Below are 22306 nucleotides of genomic sequence, written 5' to 3' on the forward strand. Positions count from 1 at the left end.
TTAATGCACAGAATAGCATAGGTCTTAAAACTAAAGCGAATGACCTGTACAAAAAGAATGGTTGCTTTAGAGAAGAAGAAAAGAGATCCTAAGATTTGTTGCAAATGTTTTAGAACTAGAAATGCTGTAAAGATTTTATTGCTTCCTGCTGATCTCGTGATACTTTGGTGTGTATGTAAACTAAAGTTAACTTGTGCTTCAAATTGAAGCTAACTTGTGCTTATACCTTTTAGGGCTATGTATGCAAGGTAAATGAGTACTTAGGGTATAGTTACATGGTTTAATCTGATTTATGTTAACACCACAGCAATCCTGCAGTTCTGTGCCATCTCCCTTACCATGTTAGTTGGCAGGAGAAGCTCATTGGTATGAAAACTAACCTGGGGAAAAAAAAAAGAAAAAAAAAAGAAAAGCTTTCATCAAACCAGTCTTCTAATGAAACTGTTCAGTTGCATGAATGCCATTACTACGTTAAGAAGGAAAAGAAACTGAAAGTGTGCACCTCATAAAGTGTGTTAATTGTTTCTCTTTCAACCTTCTCTGTAGTGAAATTTCATACCTTTGGATTTTTGTTTTTCTTTTTCATCTTTTAGTTGTTTCTTTTACTATTTGGTGAACATTTTCCTGAGTATCATGTATGTCCTTCTTTCTACATGTGCAGAATGTATAGGGTTATCTGATGTTTGTTTCAGCCAGCTATTATTTTTGATTATGTTTCCTCAAGGATTAAACGTTCTTTTCTACTTGTGTATTTTAAACCACAGTCAAAGCTCTGTTACAGAAGTATTTTTCTATTCTTAACATGGCGAAGTAATTTACACCTGAGCATTATAATTGCTTATACTCTACTTATTAGATCAGCTGTGAAGTCAGCTTAAGATCTGCAGTTTTCCACATAGTCCAAAGCTGACGTGAATAAATTTGACACCTATTATAGTTTGACCCAGTATCACAGTATCATAGGCAATTGAAATCTTTTAGTGGTTTATTATTTGTAGGAAACTTCCAAGGTTTGCAAACTGTTCAAGTGTTTGCTAATATGAAGTAGAATAACTCTGTTAAGTAGTTCCTAATGAAATTTGAGAAACTTACTGCTTCTCTGTTGAAATTACCTCAATTCACTGTTCTGTAAGTGTTGATAAACACATGCCAGACTGAACCTAGACCAGCCTCACTGGTTGAGTATTCAGGAATGCAGTACTTCTAGATCCTTGCACATTTGAGATGCTTTCACAGGTTGTCTCTGTCTGACCTATTAGGCACATTTATGCCTAGTCATATTGTGGGCTGCATATTTGTGGACTAAGCAGTAATGGTGTTAAAGTGATAGAGGAAGATTTAGATTAGACAGGAGGAAAAAATTCTTCAGTATGAGTGTTATGAAGCACTGGAACAGGTTGCACAGAGAAGCTGTGGATCCCTAGAGATGTTCAAGGCCAGGATGGATGGAACTTTGGGAAAACATCTAAGTATTAACAAATGTAGAAAGGCATCAGCCAGCACCATCATCACCCTGGTCTCAGCAGGTCTCAGGGATGTGTGTGGCTCCAGTGCTCTGAAGCAATCCCTGGCTTGACCACTGTCCTTGGCTGCTAGCTACTGTCCTCCCTGAACCCCATCTCCAGGTGCAGAGCACAAAAGTTTATGGAAAAGCAAAACAAAGCCGAACAGATGTGTGTAATGTGCTTTGGTTTCCTCACCCTTTCTAGTCTCTTGATCTTGGCTTTTGAATTCCCTGATCAGGAAGGCCTTAGCACTTTGTCCGTTCCTTCTATTTGACTCAGGAGACTGAGCATGCCAACTTGGGGTGGAGCATGAGCTGTTCAGGAAATACCAGGGTTTTTTAGTTCATGCTTCTTGTTATGACTATCTCCAAGATAAAACATGTGCACGTACCCTGCAGTGCTTGTGTTAGGTCCACGTGCACTTACTTCGCTGTCTGCACAGTGTGTTTGAACTGTTCTGAGTGCATCTCACCTGTGGGCATATTTGCATTTAAATGTTAGATATGCAGTGAAAATACTGCTAATGATGAAAATTGGTCAATGTTCATTGGGCCTGTCATTTTCAGGGTTAATGCAGTTATTTGGTATGTCAGTTGATTGCTTTCCGTAGGATTTCTGATTTAAAAAGTAGGCTCTTGCTGCTCTAAGGGTCGCTGACACGATTGCTCCCTCTATGGAGCAGTAATATGTGGGACAGTCATCCTGTTTTCTTATTTGATGGTGATTAACTCTGCGGACTGAAATTAATTCAGATTTTAGAAAATGTAATCCACTGCTAATAAGTCTGAATGCTTTTCAGTGCTGTTCTTGCAAGCACTGGCATTTGCTGATTCCAAGTGTGTAATTTACTAGGTAAATAAAGGAAGTTAATGTACTATTTAGATGAAACTGCTTTAGTTTTACTGTGTTCCGGAATGACTCTTGGATAAAAGAATTCATTTCAGTGAGACTGCTGTAGGAGCAGTACAGTGGCTACAAGATATTTTCAGGACCAAAAACAATAGGGTTTCCACAGACTTGCTCACCTTTTCTCTAAAGGATATTTTTTTATGGATATTTTGCTGTTACCCTGGAGTCCCCAGAAGAAAAAAAAAAGAAAAAAAAGGAGAAAAAAATTGGAGCAAGGAGGCTAATTCCTCAGCTGTAAGGAAATTTATCCTCTGAAGACCAATAATTTAATTGAAAATGCCTCTTTTTCTTGTCCTTTCTTTAAGTTACTTGCAGAGAGCCATGAACAAATGTAGTCCTTGGCCTCATGTTTTTTTATGAGCAAATGTTGTCCAAAGCTACTTTCCTTGTATTTCCTGCTTTTGCAGCTATGTAGCTCTGAAATGCTTTTAAAAAATGTATGCCTGTATAGCACCTCCAAGTGAAGTCTGAGCCTGCATGCTATTTGACAGCACTTACAATATCAGCAATGATCTTTTTGTGTTGAATCCTCAGTTTCCTGTAGTAGCTATTTAATTGCATATTGTAGGAGACTTGAGTTACTTGTTGAGCTCCAGCTTGGATACTTTTGTATAGTTCATGAGTCTTGTCCTGGATTGTCTATGAGAAGGCAAAATTACCATGAATTTTGCTTTTGGAATAAGGTTTATAGGTGACTAGTTTGTTTCAGCAGTTCATGCGCCTACTATGCTATTCCCTGTTTTTACATTTATTTTTCTTTCTTCTCTTTTTTTTCCTGTCACTAACAGTATGTTAGCATCTAAGATGTCTAAAAGAAAACCAGAATTTCAGATATTGCTATAAATATATCAAATTTAATCTTGCAGAACAGGTTGGAGCCTGTTGAGGTCCAAATGACAGTAATACTGATTGAATTTGGAGTCTGAGTTATTCACCCTCTTGCAAATCTTAAATGCTAACTGAGCTTCTGTTATATTTCCCTTAACAATGCATGTATTTATTTTGTATATTTGTTTTGCTGGTGTCCTAGAATTAGTCTAGAGGTCTTTTTAGACTGAGAGCTGCTGATCTCATTCACATTCGTGATTGTAGCTCCTAGATCTTTCTTCAGCACCTTGAATACCCTGTTACAATAGCTATAGTGAATTCCAGTGTTCTAAGATATCTTACCAAAGACTCCAGTAAATCTGAGCTGCATAGCTCAGGTCAGAATTAACTTGTGGATAAACTGTCAAGCTGGTATCAGTGTTCCCCAAGAGGAGAACAAGTGATGTATCCAGCAAAACATTTTTATTATTTAATTCTATGTCATTTTACAATCACTGAGATTTTTTTAGCTGAGTTCACTTTTGTTTTACTTAATGTCAGAATGCTACAATATCCTTCTTTGCAGAAGAGTATTTGGGCTACTCTGGTGGAGATCCTAGAACTTTGCACAAGTGTTTGTAATACAAAATCATTTTTTAATTTTATTTTTAATGTGAGATGTTGCTGTGGAAGGCTGATTGGAGATCACCCAGGAGTAGATTGCAGCTGGCCTGTTTGTCAGACTGCTCTGCAGAGAGATGAAGAATGGTCTGTGCAAAAACACACTAAGACAAGTCCAACAGATGCATTTGGTACAATCAATTTTCAAGATGGAGATCACACATACCATGCAAAGGTTTGTCTGTAAATTGATTCCTACTGATTGCTGGGTTTATTTGTCTGCTTTCTTGTTATAATTTCCCGGGAAGAAGGGCAAGGAGTGACACTGGTGACTATAGGCTGGTTTGTTTTAAGAGAGCAGGAAGAACCTAAAAGTAGCAGAAGTTTGTGTGTGTGCATAATATCTGTATGTTGAACTTCACCACAAGTAAGAGTAACTGCTTGTCTTGCTGCCTGTCTTGCTCACTTACGTGTTTCTGTGCAATCACTTTAACAGTATTATAAAACTTCTAATCCAGCACAAGTCTTTAAGATGCTAGAGCTGAGAACTTGGTAAGATGTTGCAGTTTCTTCTCTTTGAGTATTTCAGTGATGTTTATTTTATTTGTGATTATTTGTTTCAGTACATTAGACTCTCTTATGATAGCAATTTGGATCAACTCTTGCACCTGATGATTAATGAATGGCAGATGGAGTTGCCAAAGCTAGTCATCTCTGTTCATGGAGGCACTGAAAATTTCAAACTTCCCTCAAAGGTCAAGCAGGTTTTCAGTAGAGGATTGGTGAAGGCTGCTGAGACTACAGGAGCATGGATCATTACTGAAGGCATCAACAGCGGTAGTGTAATTCTTCTTGTTGTTTCAGTCTTCCCCTGGTGTTCTTTCTGTGTGCATTAACATATATGTTTGGGGCAAATATAATTAAATTGTTAGTTTTATAATTTGTGGTACTTTTTTTGCAGAGTAAAGCATTTTTGTTTTAGGAGCAATGCATTGTTCAAAGGCAAACAACGTATGCCTTTGCTATTGACAGGCATTCTGATTTATTTATTTATTATTGAATAGCAGTGTGTTCCACAAGTAGTAAGAAACACAGTGCCAACTGAAAGTAGATAACAAGAACTTACAGTCAATTTTGTATACTTCATTGAAATATTTAGTATCTGATGACTGTGAGGAGCTTTTCAGAACTTTCAAAATTTTCAAATCTATATTTAATTTTTTTCACTAGGAGAGTTTTGAATTATGATAATCCATACAGTGAACTTATTAGCCTATTATCCTTTCAAAAACTGAGGTGGTTGGTCAGCCACCGAACTGAAATAATTTTACTTCTTTATCTTTTTTGCAGCCCAGTGGCCTTACAGGGGAACCACCCTGTATGTAAATAATGAAGTTTTTATGATTAGATAGAAAGTACCATTGGCATGTAAACAGGCATTATTAACTAAAAATTTGAGTTTGAAGCATTGGGTCATTATGTTTGAACCTTACAATTACAGCTGTTCATATCAAGTATACACACTGGGAGCATGGTTTATTTCTGGTTAAAACATAACCAAAGAATACAATATGTAGGTTGCTCTGAAAGTAATTCATCCTATTTATTTCCATGGAAACTGCAACAGATACAAAGAGTAGAATAACACTTTGATAGAGGAAATTCTCAGCTACAGAACACTTCAACACAGTTAGTACCATTAGCTATGCACTTTTTGCCCATGATGAACAAGAGCTTGCATGCCACACTCATCACAGTCTTCACCAATGGAGGTGACCTACTGTTTCACAGCTGCTATGACAATGTCATAGCTAGGAAAGTGTTGCCTGGGGAGTCCATATTTTATCAGCCCAAATAGATGGAAGTCAGAAAGTGCCTAATCCGCACTATAACAGGGATGTGGTAGGACAGCCCAGCCAATATTGGCAATATACCCCAATCTACAAGCTGGTACTGAGCCTGATATGTTATCATGTTGCAAGAGATGTTGAATTCACATGTCACCGTTCTACAGACTGCTGTTTTGATTTGGGATCGTAGTGGTGACATGACATCTCATCACTGGTAATGATACAGTCTGGGAAATGACTGCCTTCAGCACAGTTTTGGTCCAGTTTTGGTCCTGACAAACTTGTGTACGGTGTTCTTTCTAGTCCAGGTTTGAACACCTGGTCAAAACTTTTTGATATTCCATTCTTGCCACCATTATTTTCAATGCATTGAAGCCAATATTCAGCTCTGTACACTCCCTGGTCGTAATCCACTGATTTGTGTAAATGAGCTGATCAAGATGCTCTTCATTTTGTGGTATGAAAACTGTGCATGGCTGTCCATAACATGGCTTGTCTTTCATGCTGCTGTTGATGCTGCTGATATGCACCACTCGCCACCTCTCTGTTCTGACATTCTCTGCTCTCTATAAGTGTTCAGTAAGCAAGTTGATCTCTATAAACTTTCAGTAAGCATCAACAAATGTCAGTGGATGTAATTTTTTTTCTGCATGGAGGAATTCAGTGCTTTATATGGAGGAATTCAATGGTGTCAGATGCTTTTTTGTAAGACTGCCCCTCTGCTGCCATCTGTTTCGTGGCAACAAAATTAAGCAGAATATTGGTGGAAAGGTTCAACCTCTACTGCCCTACCACTAACATTTGCCTTTTACATTGTAGGCCAACATAACAAAATAGGAGGCATTACTTTCAGGGCAACTCTCATGCAAGATGGGAAGTCCTTCAGTTGTTGTCCTGTAGGAAGTTTCAAATGCAGAAGAAAAGTTATGGTTATGGTTAATTATCTGTTTAGGAGTGTCCAGACATGTGGGGGATGCACTGAAAGGACGTGCCTCACCATACCTGAGAAAGATCTGTGCTGTTGGGATCCCCCCATGGGGTATCATTGAGAACCAGAGGGATCTCATTGGGAAAGATGTGAGTTTTATGCATTTTAATAATAAAAGCCATGTTTGAGCAATGGTTTAGCTTTCTTTCACGCTTCATTTTGTGCTTGCTTCATTTCACTAGTTTGATATTTTTTCTTAGCAGCAGAGGTTTAGGATTTTTTCAGGGGCAGAATTCTGTGGCATGTTGAGACAGTGTGTTCTGTTTTTCTTATTAAATAGATAGTTTAAAGCATTTTTTCTTATTTTTTTAAAATATTGCAGTTAATTAGGTAATTTTCTTGTGGATGCAATTTACGTATTTCTATACTCATGTGATGTAGAATAAGCAATAAGATTAGTTGTATATGCAAAAAGGCTATTAACATGTGTGATTTTTATTCATAAATTAGAATTTTAGGTCAGTGCCAGTGTAAGGATGCAGTCTATGTAATTGTTTGAAGACACTTGACAAGAAAGGCAAAATCATTCCTGATAAATGGTAGCGTACATGTTTTTATTGGAAATACACTGAGGAGAAAAGTGCCACTGTGTTTCGACTGTAGTTGAGAAAGGTTGCCAGTGCCTCTTAATAAGAGCTGCAAGTCTGCCTAATCAGAATTGCTTTCTGGCTATAAACACTGTTGCTGTTAAGATCATATTATGTGATCTTGAGTTGTTACTTGAGCAACAAAAAGCATGATTGCTTTGGGCTATGATATGATGAAGAAATACACACAGATGAGGCAACATGATATTTTGCTGGTTTCTGTGAATAACGTTTTATTTTGCTTTTTATAGGTAGTTTGCCTGTACCAAACTCTTGGAAATCCCCTCAGCAAACTAAGTACCCTCAACAGCATGCATTCTCATTTTCTAATGGTAGATGATGGGACAGTAGGCAAGTGTGGGAATGAAATGGTGCTCAGGAGGAATCTGGAGAAGTATTTGTCACATCAAAAAATACACACAAGTAAGTACTGCCATGAGCTTTATCACAGAAAACCCTGTCTAAAAAGTCATGGAGGTACTTAACATTTCCTGTCATCTTCTCTTGTGTGTGATGCTTAGGGACATGGTCTAATGGTGTAACTGTTAATATTAAACTGATCTTAAAGGTCTTCTCCAATGCAAATGATTCTGCAATTCATTTGTGATGGATTTCACTGTGGTTGAAAGTTGCCCAGTGCATGTTTCTCAAATTGTGAGTATCAGGAAAAATGGAAAGAGTAGTGTTCTCATGAAGCTTTATGCATTGGAATTAGCGTGTCTTTTGTCCATAGTATGACCACTGACTGTTTGCTCACCATGCACAGTTTTGCATAGTCTCTATGTAAGCACCAGGTAGTTTTGCCAGGTGGAGAGAACACAGTCATCTGTTACTTTTAACCTCATTAAAAGTCTGTCACTGTGACCTCCCCATGTTCAGAGGCAAAGACTGATTGCAAAAGGAATGCTTACATCTAGTGTTTCTGTTTCTCAGGTTGTGTAAGTTCCATTGTTTGCCTATGCAGTTATTGAATTGTAGAATAGAAATTATCAAGGAAATAATTATTATGCAGATGAGTATTTCCTTTTATGGACTAGATTGTATAAGTCATTTGTGGAAATTCATTCTTACAATGATTTAAATCTTTTAGCATGCTAAAAAAACATTAGCTGAATTGTTATATTGAATCTTTGTTTTCTTTATCTGTGTAAGTATTGTATTTAGAGACTACTCAGTTTTTAATGTTTTGTATTTAGAACTTCTAAATCAATCTCTGACATTTTTTCATATTAGGAGAAATTCTAAATCAGAATTATTATTTTTTTTAATTTATTTCTATCGCACCTTTCTTGAAATTTATTTTAGATTATTAAGAGGAATACTCTCTGGTGTACAACTTGAGAAAATCCTTAAAAAAATCTACCAAACTACTTTTCTGTTTGTTCAGGTAACAAAAAGGTTATGGGTCACCTTTAAAGCACCATCACTGTGTACTGTGAAAATCATTCATAGAAAAATTAGGTCAGACAAGAGATGCTGGACACATGATTTCCTATGTGTTGAACTACGTACTTACTATGAGACTCCATCATGTATAATCTGTCCGGCAATGATCTTATCTCCTGATGATGTGGTTTTTTTGTGTGCACAACTGAGACCTAGTTGTAACTGGTAGGTGTGTTTTGAAACAGGAATGGGCCAAGGTGTACCCGTAGTTGGATTGGTGGTGGAAGGAGATGCCAGTGTGATTCCAGTGGTGTGGGAGTATGTAAGGACCAGCCCACCTGTCCCTGTGGTGGTCTATGAGGGCACTGGCAGAGCTGCTGATATTCTGGCTTTCACCCACAAACATACGGGTGATACAGGGTGAGTAGTGCATGATCTGCCATGCTGGGGGTGATCTAAAAATGCCCAAACCACAGAGATGATTTCTAATGCTTCTAATAGTGAATGTAGGCTGTGAGGACTGTAGGTAGGAAGAAGAATGATGTGCCTTGGGTTTGGCTTTGATTAACCCAGTGTTAATCTGTATTTGTAATTCTTGTTGTGATTGTTTTGTCACCTCCAGTGCAATTCTTAGCTGCGGACTCTACATTAAACCCATTCTGATGCCAATTTTGTATGCAAAATGAAAATAAATAAATTTGTGAACTTGTGTAGCAAATTAATTTTTTTTTTGTGAAAGTCAAAAGGGCTATTTACATAAAAGTTAATTAAAAAGAAACAAAACTGGATTTGTTCCAACTAAAAGATGACAATTTAGTAAGCTTCAGTTATTCATTTTATATATGCACTACTAATTTATTTGTAATCTTAATATCCTTTTCTGAGCATACTATTTTTCTCTAACACATTGCAATGAGAAGTTTTTTCACTTTCTTTTCCTTCCATATTTCTTGATCTTTAAAAAGAACTTCTGGTCATTTGAACAGGAGAGAAGAATATAAACAGCAATGTTAGCAGACAGAAATAAGGGGAAAATGGGTGTAGAAAAAAAAAAAAAGATATATTAAGATTAATAAACAAATAATGAGGAATTGAATTTATTTATAAATTAATACGAAGGAATGAAGATGATTGCTAAAATTTTAGTGATTGTTTGCTCTATATGCACAGACAGTCCCTTGAAAATTAACTTCTCATTTATTTTATTTCCAGTATGTATGATCAGAGCAAATGTCTGTGTAAATAATAATTGATGTTATAGGATATCTTTACCTTCTTTTATTGGACGAAGGAAGCAATAAGACAGCTCTGCTCAGCACAGTTTTCTCCTCTTCCTTAGATGTTGTTTGAACTGGGAAGAAGTAGCCAGTAATATTGTAGCTTGTGTATCTCTTTTTCAGGGAGCTGCGCCCTCAAGTGAAGCAGGAGGTTTTAGTAATGATTCAAAACATGTTTAGTTTGGGACAGAAACAGTCCAGTCATCTATTTCACATTTTGATGGAATGCATGGAGCACAGAAAGTCTGTGAGTGGGATTCATGCTCTGACTTTACAATATATTCATCTGCTGTAATCTTTTTTGCCCTTTTTGTGTTTGATTGATACCACAGTTGTAAACGTAATAATGTTATCCCTAAAATAAAAGTGACACAAAAGAGTCTGTGCTGATTTATATCTTAGGCAGCTCCACAGATGCTTCTTAGGAGTTAACTTTGGAAATCTCAATGGCTGCTTATGAAATGACAACCTTTCTGATTTTAGTTGAGGCTAGGCATCTTTATTTTCACAAGAAAGATAAAGTAATTTTTACTTTTTAAATCATTTAGTAGTGTTTTCTTTGTAATTTGGAAGTGTTTATATCCATTCTTCTACTCATAATAGTATTGTGCTTGATTTTGTCACAGAGCATAGGGATTTTCAAAATATGCTGGCATGTTTAGTGACTTGTGAGCACATTTAGGGCTGCCAAATATTTGTTTTAGGAATAATGACAGAGATTACTAAAATGAAAACTATCCATTCTGTTTTGTTATTATTTGTTTTAATTTGTTGAAGTGTCTGTTCTCTACTTGGAAGCTGAGTAGTTATTTATCATATTGCATTTTTATATTTCAGAGCTTTAAAGCTAATTGGAAAGAAATAGACTCATGTTATTATGCAGTAGGTTGATGGCAGTTGGTCTTGGATGCTATTGCATTACATGCAAAATGGTACATTTCCTTTCTGAAACAAAGGAAAATTAGTCTGGGCTTTGCCAGTGTTTATGTTGGTGTGTATGATTTAATCTACCAGAGCCAAGAAGAAATAATCACACCTCAAATAGTGTACTTTTGCAATTCTAACAGATAACTGTACTTGATGTGGAGTCTGAAGAACATCAAGACATTGATTTGTCAATTCTAACTGCACTCCTGAAAGGTACATATTTGAAAATACAGTTCTTGTCTGACATGCAGTCTTGTCAGTTTACCTTTCCAAAGCAAAGGAATAATATTGATCGTGCAAACTGCTGGTTTTTTTACTTGTTTCCTAGGTACAAATATGTCTGCATCAGATCAGCTGAATTTGGCATTGGCTTGGAACCAGCTAGATATTGCCAAGAAACATATATTGGTTTATGGACAACACTGGAAGGTACTTTTATATTTTATTTTTTCACAGTGTCTTTACATTTTGTTGTGGTGACTGATTTGGCATAATTTGCATTTGTCAGGCTTTAGCTAAGGAGTGGTATGGTGCTTGGATTCAGTCTTCTGGAGTTATGATCTCTGATTTTGGAGAGTCATTGTCCTTAAAACTTCAAAGTGTTCAAATGCAGAGGGCATCACATGAAGAATCAAGTGCTGTATTTACCTAGAAAAGAGATTCTTTCTAAAATCCCTATGGTTTTCACTGCTAGCCTTTCAAAATAGCTTCAGTGATCTGTCTGGATGTATATTTTTCAAGCCTGTGTTGACAATATCTGATTGTCATGGACATTTCTTTGTATTCCAGAGTACATTTTTTTCCTGAAAGACTTAAAACTCCTGAAGGAGTGTTGTCTCTGTTTTCCTAGATCTAGGAAATTAGGATCTTCCAGGATCAATACTGAATATGGTATTGAGAGGTAGAAAAAACTGTTGTTAATATGGCATTGTGGCTCAGCTTTGCAGAAAAAGACCCGGCAGACACCAAGGTGAATATGAGTCAGCAGCCCTTGCCATTTAGCAGGCTAAGGCCTAACAGTATTTTTAGCTGTGTTGGGCAGTGCTGCTAGCAGATCCAGAAAGGTGACCTCCCCACTCTACTGAGGCACTGCTGAGGCTGCACTTGGACTGTGTCCATTTCTGGGTCCCCAAGTGCAAGAGAGATGTGGACCTACTAGAAGGAGTCCAACATGGGACCACAAATACGATTAAGAAACTGGAATATCTCTCCTATTAGGAAATGCTGAGAGTGCTGGGACTTCCCACTGATTTCAAAAGTAAATTTTTTCTTAAAGAAATGACATCTGGAGCTCCCAAAACTACATTTTAAGTAAGTTTTGCCCTCTAAGAATTACAATATTGATTTTGCTATTCTGAGAACTTTCCAGACTAAATTTGGTATAACAAACAGTGAATATATGTATTTTGCTAACTGACCAAGTTGATCACTTAACAAAAAAAAAAGGCTTGAATTTATTGGTCACTAGTTCTTATACATCTTCAGTGCACTCTATATCCCTTTTGATACAACTCTGTGGTATACAGAGCTGGATATGTGACTGTTATGCTTGAGATGTTTGGGCATCTGTGAATTAAATTTGTTTCCTCTTCGGGCTCGGTTCACTATCCATGAAGTGTTGGTGATCTCAGAATAATCTTGAGGAAAAAAATCAATGGTAAGAACGGTGTTCAGTGCTCGCTGAAAAATAAAGAAGGAATTTTCCCAGTTATTTTTTGGTATTTGAATAGTGTGCAAATGATAAAGGGTGATCCAAGTCTGAAACCATAAGACTAGATCAAAATGTTGAATAGCTGCCTGCTGAGTGAGCATCATTCACTGTGTGAATTGAGTGAGCTGGTTTCCCCTCTAGGAAAACACTGTATATGATTGTGCAGTGAGTAATTGTACCATTATTCATGGTGATGAATTATGTGATAGCTTTTGAGTGATTGACCACATAACCTTAATAGTATTTGTGCAACAGAAACTTTTGTTTTTATGAGATACAAAAAAGAAGATATGGAAAAGATTTGTGCATAAACAAGTGTGTGTACATATTTTTGCCTTAATTATTTTTTTTTTTTTTTAATTTTTTTTTAAATATGCTATTATGCTTTGACCCTATAAAGGGAACTGATTTTTTTCTGGTATCTTCATTCAAGATCTGTTTTATAACATGTATGTTTCTTTATTTGCATTTATTCTGGCATTTCTTCAGTCTCACTGCAAGATATTGATAAACTTTATTTGCACTATTTGTGTAAGATATTGAGGAAGAACAGACAGCATCTATTCTTCCTGTTTTAAATTCTATGCTATTGTAGTAGCCAAAGTATTAAGCTTTTGCCATTTTTATGTCTGAAGATGTATTCTAAGAAGGCCTGTGGGTCTGCATCATTCATTCATATTTATATATGTGGCAGGTTAAACCTATTTTGAGCTGTAAATTAATATAACTGATATACAAAGTTGAGAGGGAAGGCTGAGATCTTAAACTAAGAATGTTAGATGTCAATGATTGTTGGCTGTGTGAAAATTTCATTTGATGCCATCTCTTCTTTGGGATGTGGGGAATAATGAGTAACAGTTTCTTAGTCCCTGAATGTCAGTAAACTAACTGGTGGTGTACCCGCTATTCAAGATGGGGTTCTTTGTTGAGATATTTGGTGAAATAGAAATATTTTTATATGATTCTGCATTAATTTAAGCATAAATAAATTGACTAGTATCTGTACACTGAGAATTTTCTGAGGTACTTTCAAGGCTGATATTGTGCAAGTGGATTATTTTTTTTTTTTACTCAAGTGCACAGTATTTCATGATTGCCAATATTAAATTTCATCTTTTTTTTTTTTTTTTTTTTCTTTTTTGATTGGTTTGTTGACCCAAATTTTGTGAGATTTTTCTGTTCTTTTTCACAACCAGTTTAGCTATTACGAGTATTTTTTGCCAAAGCAGTATTCAATATGTGGGATTTTCTCAATGTCCGTTCTTCCTGCCACGTGGTTAGCTGTTAGTCAACTAGAAGACCTTCTGCCTTGTGACCCCATAATTCATTTAGAACTCCTTTAAGAAAGTCATTGCTAACATAGTTTATGGAGATAATATGCTGTGATAGTCAGAAAGCCTTATTCTCAATATCCAGGTAAAAATTCTAGTAGTTATGATTTCATTTTATGAAATAAATGTCTTGCTTTCTTTTATTCTATTGTATTTACCCATGTCTCTATTATTGGTGTTTCATAACATATTTTAATTATATTTCTCCTTAGAAAGTTCTGACAATGTTAACATACATAGATTGACAGCTTTTGTTTATTTTAAAAAATTAGCATACTTTTCTACCATCTTCTATTATGCTGTTAGTAGGGCTAATTTCAGCTGTCCCTGCTTCCTGAGAGTGGGAAGCACCGTACTGACAATTTGCTACCATTTTACTCATGACTTCTAAAATCTTTTCTACTGTCAGATTAATTTGACACAGTTCCTTAGATTTATTTGCCCTAAAGAAAACTTTGTTGTAGGAACTTTCCCACTACACTGTGTAGTTTGGAATGAGGCAGTGAATCCATTTACTGTGTCTGTAATAACCTTATGCCTTTTCATGTTTCTTTTGCACCTTGATCATCATGGATTTTCTCCCCTGCTTCTCTCCTCTGCTTCAGATGTGTTTCAAAAAAGATCTGTCTGTGTGTTCCTATCTGTTTCAGTACATTCGTTTGGCACCATTTTGAATGAAAAGTCATTTTCAAATAATGAATACATTCTCCTCTTCAAGTAAGATTTAAAGAACTTGTAATAAACAACCCTCATGCCTCTCTTTGCTTCTCCATCAAGAAATTGCAAAGAAGCATATTCCTGAAAATTTTCTTTCAACAAGGAGAAAACAATCTTAAATAACAGTATTTTCTTCACAAATTGTAAAAAAGACAAAACATATATATGCAAGTCTTTTTTGGTTTTTTTTGACCTCGATGCTCATTCAGCCAGTGCAATTGTAAGGGTATACAGTTTGTGCACAATTACTGCAGCTGGATGTTGGAATTTTTGAACACATTTTTAATCATCCGTTTAAGCGAGTGATTATTCATGCAGACATAGTATTTTTCTGTGCATTTAAGTGCTTTAAGGAAGTGTGTGACTATGCAGAAATTGTGGACGTTTCTTTTTAGCACTCTGGTCTTAAAAGTTGAGAAGTAAGGATTATGACCAGCTGTAACTACGTTTCTGCTTAAAGCTAATCTCAGTCTGGAATGGACTTTACAACAAAAAGTATCATTCTAGGAGTTACTGGATTGCTGTAAACCTCAGCAGTCAAACTTTCAGTGCAAGGAGTAACTGCTCCAAGAAATTTATACAAGAATAGACTTTGAGATATTTCTGAAAGAAGTACGAGTAATTCAGGAACACTGCACAAGGCTAGATAGTGATAGGACAAGGGGGAATGGTCTTAAACTGTGACAGGGAGGTTTAGATGTTAGGAGAAAGTTTTTCACTCAGAGGGTAGTGACACGCTGAGGTTGCCCAAGGAGGCTGTGGATGCCCCATCCCTGGAGGCTCTGGGCAGCCTGGTCTGGTGGTTGGTGACCCTGCACATAGCAGGGGGTTGAAACTAGATGATCTTTGTGGTCCTTTTCAACCCAGGCCATTCTGTGATTCTATGATATGATTCTATGAAGTTATTTCTTTTCACTTTTATAACATTTGCTGGTTATCTTATACAGTCACACTCATGAAACTGAGTACGTGCACAGAAGAGAGTACGTTTGCATTCCAACTTTGCACCTGTCCTGTTTGAGTGCCATCATTCTCATTCTGCTCACTGCACTGCATTTTCTGTGTATCTAAGTTCTGCAGATATCTTCTTATGTGTTCCTCATATATCCAGCTCCTTTGCTATTTTGCATGTAGAAATCCCATTAAGCTGTGTGCAGGTAATGTGACTATAGTGTTTCAAAATTTGAACAGTGTTGTAGGTACAGCTCTGTTCTGCAGCATCTTTTAGAGACCTTATCCTAGTCCAGATTCTCTCTCATATGTGAAATCTGCTTTAGAGGACTTAAAATTCTACAGAGAGATCTTGAAATACAGTACCTTGAAGTGGCTCTCTTTCTGCCTGAAGCATTATCATACATTAGCTTCTAAAGTGAATTAGAGTAGGAGAGTATTATCCTACTGTAGAGTATAGTATTACAGAATCACAGAATCACAGAATCACAGAATGGCCAGGGTTGGAAAGGATCTCAAGAATCATGAATCTCCAACCCCCCTGTCACAGGCAAGGCCACCAACCTCCCCATTTAATGCTAGACCAGGCTGCCCAGGGCCCCATCCAATCTGGCCTTGAACAGCTCCAGGGATGGATGGGGCATCCACAACCTGTCTGGGCAGCCTGTTGCAGCACCTCACCACTCTTCTGTAAAGAACTTCCCACTGACATCCAACCTAAATCTCCCCTCCCTCAACTTAAAACCATTTCCCCTTGTCCTGCAGTTATCAACCCTTTCAAAGAGTTGATTCCCCTCCTGTCTGTAGGCTCCCTTTAGGTATTGAAAGGCTGCAATGAGGTCACCCTGCAGCCTTCTTTTCTCCAGGCTGAACAAGCCCAGCTCCCTCAGCCTGTCTTCATATGGGAGGTGCTCCAGCCCCCTGATCATCTTTGTGTTCATGTGTTTTATCCAAGTTTGGTTGTATAATCTTCTGTAAAAGTCCTTTTTGAGACAGTGGGTTTATGAGACTCTGTTGTACTCCCCCTCACTACTGGATTTTTTTGTGAGGATGCTTCCTCCAGCATATTTTTCTTTCATACTGTGTGCTGGAAGTACACATAAAGATGAATCATTGTGATAAAGAGTTTCTCAGCAGTTCAGGATTTTTTTTTTTTCCGTCTCCAAAATAAGATGGTTTTCCAGGCTTTCTCTCTGTCTCTGTCCTTCTCAAGGTTGGTGCATTGGAACAAGCAATGCTGGATGCTTTAGTGATGGACCGTGTGGATTTTGTAAAGCTGTTAATAGAGCATGGAGTGAACATGCACCGTTTTCTTACCATATCTCGTCTGGATGAGCTCTACAATACAGTGAGTATTACAGAAGGCCTTACAGAAGGCACACAGATGACTTTGGATAAAAATATGTAGAAAGATTACTGTTCTGCTTAAGAGATTTGCCCACATTTTTTACAAAAGGCTTTGGAAAAAAAATGGAAATTAATGTTTTTCAATGATTTTTTTTTTTTTTTTTTTTAATGAAGAATGTGTCCCATCTTTTTATTTTTCAGTTCATTGACTTAAACCAGACTGAATATTCACTTGAAGCTTATGAAAAGTATACTCTGATTTTAGTCTGGTATTTGATGTATGATTATCTTGCTGGAAATGGTATGCTATTTAACCAAAGTTATACTTGCTTCTTTTTAGCATATGTCAAGATTGAAGATTGTGGAAGTGCTGCAGATTGATGATCAATTATTTTGAATAGGTTTGTGGAAGAAAATGAATCACAGTGGTGTATTCTGAAGATCTTCAAGCTTCTTTGATTTTCAAATGTAGAGAGACATGCTGGTTTACTTTTTTTTTTCTTTTTACATAACAGAAACAAGGACCATCCAATTTACTTTTGCAGCACCTTATTCGAGATGTGAAACAGGTAATGGATATAGGAAAAGCTGAGGAGCTAAAATAGTAACTTAAAAGTTTCAGTGTCCACTGGTACCCTGCTATTAGACAATACTGGGGAATACAAAATAGTAGAAACGATGGATTCATTACTAAAACCCTTTATCTACTAAATAGTTTTATCCTCATCCCACTAATACCCCCAAGCAATTAACTAACCTTCCACTGCATTTTCCCCAGAGTCCAGTACCTTAATTTCAAAGCTTGGCAGTTCATATAGATCAGACTGTCTATTTCTTGAATTACTGAAATGACATTATGAAGTGGTTGCACAAAAGATTTAGTAAATTAGTGCAATAATTATACTTACTGCTGTCAAGTTTTTTCCCCCTAAAGCTAAAGAAAGATTTTCCTTGTTAAGCAGTAACAGAAAGACGTTGTGACAACGTATATATTAATGTGCTGCAGAGTCCTGAAGAACAGAAGGTGGCAGTGGATGACTACTGCACAGAGCTCTGTCTGAATTAGTTCAGTGGAAGCCTTATTATTTAGCTACATTTAATTTATTTTTTATTACCATTATCTATTATACCTGACAGCTTTGCTTAGTCAGGAAAAGATGAGCAGTTCTTTTTGCATCTAGTCTCCACTACAGGAAATGCCGAGATACAACACTGTGTTAATTGGCTAATTCTTTCTAAGGCATGAATACTAAGATAAGAAAGAAAAAACAAACAAACAAAAACAAACAACAACAAAAAAACCCAAAGATGTCTGCTTGCAGAATCCTCTGATTTCATGTATCTCGGATCTTATCTCTCATCTCTTATCTCATCTTATCTTGGATTTCTGAGTTAAGTTTATTTTTGTAGATAACCTTCATGTTAATGCTGCTGTGCAGCATGTTCTGATTTTTATGGCAAGCTGTCCTTTCCCATGCTGATGGAAATATTTGAGGTCTAATTTATGTGGTGAAGAGAGAGAGTCACAATCTTGAAAATATATTCTACCTTTCCACTCTAAGAATAGAGATACTTTCTCCATTAATGTGACCAGCTTTGTTGCTGGTGTTTGAGCAGAAATACACTGCAGCTTGCCCTACAAGCATAATATATATGTTTTTTTTTTTCATGCAAAGCAGTACCTACGGATACAGATAATCATAAATACTGGTCTATCCCTTAATGCCAGAGCATTAAGAGCAAGTCAAGCCCTATCCTGTGAGATATGCCCCAGAATACTCAGTGTGTTTGTTGGTGCCCCTTGTTCTCAGGAATGGATAGCATTAACTGGTTATCCTGAGAAGTCAGTGAAGTCTCCTGAAAAAAGCTCAACCTAATGAAGAAAATGGCTTTTCACAGTCAGAGAGGTGTAGACTGCTGGGAATATGTAAAACCTCTGATGCTGTACAGGAATGCCCATTTTTCATATCCAAGAGTTATGGTTTAAGGTTTTGCTGATAATCTTTGTCATCCATATGACAGATAACCTGTTTTTCAAATAATTTGTCACAAAGCTTGTGTCTTGGAAGTGCACTTAATGTAAGCAGGCAATCAGTGGTGTTTTAAACACAAGTGGTGACAGACTTGGAAGATACATATAATGAATGTGGAAGTGAAGCTTTTGTTTTAGTTGTCATGGTAGTCTTGAGCCTCTACAAGAGACTCCGGCCTCCTGGAATTACTCTACAATATTAAATATATTCATCATCTACTACTTTGTTTTTAATGAATTGGTTTAATGAGCAAATTGTACAATGCCAGTTGTCTCTTGTTATCAGAAAAAAATATTTTTATCAGTCTGTCTGGTATCAGTGAGTATTCTGAAGTAAATTACTCTCACCATTGAATACAGCTGGTCTTGTGTATGTCCCTGTGTGACATGTATGCAGTGTACAGCAGATGTCACAATTTTAGGCTAAAAATATCAGTGTGCCTTATTTTCTCCTTCTCAGAGAAATTCCACATGCCTAAAGAATGTGTACTCTTTCTGACAGATGCCAGAGCTGTCAGTTGCACCTTCTACCAGAATTCCCTCATAGTAACAGGTGTTGAATGTTGCATATAATAACATCATGAAATTCTTGTGACATTTGGTGTTTCAGAGCACACTTCCCTCAGATAATAGGATATCCTTGATTGATGTTGGGTTGGTGATAGAGTATCTCCTTGGGGAAGCTTATCGAAGCAGCTACACAAGGAAACACTTCCGAGTTCTGTACAATAATCTCTGCAGAAAGCACAAGGTAAATTCTGTGAAATGCTTACCATGGGGAGCCAAGAAAAGTCATAGCATGACACCTGAAAACAGCTCAGGATGTCATTGTGGTTTGTTTGAAGACCATAAGTTAAGTATATTCTATGCTTGACAGGTCTATAAACTTGTCAGCTGAGGAGAGATTGGAAATGGACCAGGCAAATGCACCTGATATCTAGACAAAATGTTAGATATGCTATCATTTGCATAAAATGGTCAGCAAAAAGTTCAGGGAAATTTTTGTCTTTTAAAGAACTTGTGGAACCTTTCATAAAGATAGGCATTTGGAAAAATATCCAGTTTGGGCGATTCAATTGTAGCAAAAGCTCTGTGTAGATGACTGTGTGTTATTGGGGAAATATGTATGTCATCTTTCAGAGAATTAGAGATATATGTATGATTTAAATTACAAAATTAAATGTCAAACAGGCCATTTTTATCTTGACAGTATGTGCTGCTACTGTAGTTACAATGGTGGCTGACTCAAGTAATCTCTGAATAACTCAAAGGCACCATCAAAACCAGCATTAAATACTGGTTACTAATTATAATTTATTACTAATAAATAATGAATAAATTTCATCCCTAATTTGATTTTTTGCGTGTGTGTTTTGTGGTCTGCATTTTCATCTAGAGAGTGCTCTCCAGCTTTTCGCAGAACCTGTCTCATTCCCTTCATCAGAGCAATCAGATGGGTAGCAGAATGGGATCTCCTGAAAATACCTTGCATTCTCAGTTCTTCAGAACAGCACAACCTTACAAATGCAAGGTAATGTAATTGTTCTGAACTGTTCTTAGAACTAATTGGTCTACTGATCAGTTTTCTGAAAGATTTGTTGAAGACATGTACTTGCAGGCTGTTACTTTGTTTTAAGTTTTTATTGCCTATTTTTTATAAAGTAACGTACTCCTCCCATGATACTTTGTGACCTTAATCCACTTCTGGATAAGGGCTTTTATTCACTAAAGTAAATAAAATCCATGGCATTCGGTTGTGGCTGGAATTCTTCATATTTGGAAATAGCAGTCGGAATTTTCTGATTTTCCCTGTTTTTTCTCAGGATTGCTTATAAAAGTAACTGCACTAAGAGATACAGTTCTGATATCTCGAAAATGGCAACAATATTTTCTATCAAGGAAAGAATGTTAAAAGAGCAAAGGTCACCACATAGGTATTACATACCTGATATGTAAACATGAAGTTAAATGAGTTCAATTGGCTTTATTAGAACTGAGCTAGGATGAACTCACTTTAGCAAGACTTTCTTTGCCTTTAGCAGAGAATACTCAGGTAGGAATGTGTAGAAACTCTACACTATATGTGTGGCAGACAGTGAAAAGTAACTTTAACTATTTTAAGTCCTTTGGCTACATTTGATTTTCCTCTTGCTTTTTCTCATGCCATGACTCAAGTACATAAAAGTAGTATCTTGGTGTTTCAGGGACTGGAAACAAGGGATGGCAGTAAATGGGAGGAGTGTTTTTCCTCTGCAGATGTTATCCCTTCTTAGCACTAGTAATCTGACTATAATATTAGCTATGGTTTATGACTTAGATATATGTGAAAACCAAACACTTGGCTATTTGCAATTTGGGTTTGCTTGCAGTTTTCTTTACATGAGCCTCAACCATTCACAGAGATTTATTATTTTATTTTTTTTTTAAACAAATTTATAGGAAAAATCAACTGGTTTCCATAAGTCTAAGAAGAAATTAAAAGAGAATATAAAATTTGCAGAAAACTATGAGTCATCTGGTTTTATCTACCCCTATAATGACCTCCTGGTTTGGGCAGTTTTAATGAGAAGACAGAAGATGGCGATGTTCTTCTGGCAGCACGGAGAGGAAGCCATGGTCAAAGCGGTTGTGGCTTGTAAACTCTACAGGGCAATGGCACACGAAGCTAAACAGAGCAACATGATGGATGACACTTCAGAAGAACTTAAGAAGTACTCAAAGTATGAGTTCTCCCTTTTTCTTAATCCACAAGGAGTGCTTAAGATTAGTGATTCTGCAGACTGTAGAGTGTAAAATACCTTCAGCTGTGCATTGTTTATAACGTACAGTGGAGCTCTGTATTAGTGCACAGTCTAATCAAGTGTTAAGGGAAATCTACTAGCATGTAATCTAGTTGCACAGTTGAAAATGAAAATATGGGTGAGAAATACATATCTCACTGCTAAATGGTTAAGTGGAAAGTTGAAATTTCCTTTGTGGCTTTCCTTATCAGCTTTATGTGTGAAAAAGCCATTATGGTACAACTGTATTAAACTTTTCAAACCAGTGCTAACAGTTGGTAATAAGCAAAGTAAAACCAGTCCTTAAGTCCTGCTTTGTGTAACACATAAAAGGAAGTATTTTCTTGAAATATCTGAGTAAATGAAAAATGAAGTCCAAGAATTTTCTTCAAGTTTGTTATATCATTTCAGGGTTTCCTATGGCTTTGTAACTATAATTCTTCCAATTCAGAGTACAGTAAATTGTGCTGGCTTGTTACGTGTATAAGTCCAAAGTTTAATTTAAAGGAAGGTATATCTTCTGGCGGAGTCTCTTCAACAAAAATGTTATAGGAACTATTGTAATAGAAGAGGTTTTTAC

The 22306-nt window shown here is 36.6% G+C and overlaps 1 protein-coding gene across 4 annotated transcripts in view; it reads left to right on the forward strand.

The window, feature by feature from the left end:
* TRPM6 (transient receptor potential cation channel subfamily M member 6) overlaps positions 1 to 22306 on the forward strand; it is a 95177-nt gene that overhangs the window by 27886 nt on the left and 44985 nt on the right. For 3 of the 4 annotated variants that reach the window (XM_052700866.1, XM_052700864.1, XM_052700865.1), the window contains exons 4-16: positions 3900 to 4077; positions 4466 to 4679; positions 6645 to 6769; positions 7519 to 7690; positions 8899 to 9073; positions 10054 to 10177; positions 10998 to 11070; positions 11186 to 11286; positions 16781 to 16915; positions 17430 to 17483; positions 19557 to 19697; positions 20343 to 20477; positions 21386 to 21666. In XM_052700866.1, the coding sequence (XP_052556826.1) occupies positions 3900 to 4077; positions 4466 to 4679; positions 6645 to 6769; positions 7519 to 7690; positions 8899 to 9073; positions 10054 to 10177; positions 10998 to 11070; positions 11186 to 11286; positions 16781 to 16915; positions 17430 to 17483; positions 19557 to 19697; positions 20343 to 20477; positions 21386 to 21666 (1908 nt within the window). Of the gene's footprint in view, positions 1 to 3899; positions 4078 to 4465; positions 4680 to 6644; positions 6770 to 7518; positions 7691 to 8898; positions 9078 to 10053; positions 10178 to 10997; positions 11071 to 11185; positions 11287 to 16780; positions 16916 to 17429; positions 17484 to 19556; positions 19698 to 20342; positions 20478 to 21385; positions 21667 to 22306 lie in introns of those variants that run through there. The other variant, XM_052700867.1, reaches the window with a different exon arrangement.

This window comes from Tympanuchus pallidicinctus, unplaced genomic scaffold (assembly GCF_026119805.1).
Source record: "Tympanuchus pallidicinctus isolate F22 unplaced genomic scaffold, pur_lepc_1.0 scaffold4, whole genome shotgun sequence".
NCBI lineage: Eukaryota > Metazoa > Chordata > Aves > Galliformes > Phasianidae > Tympanuchus > Tympanuchus pallidicinctus.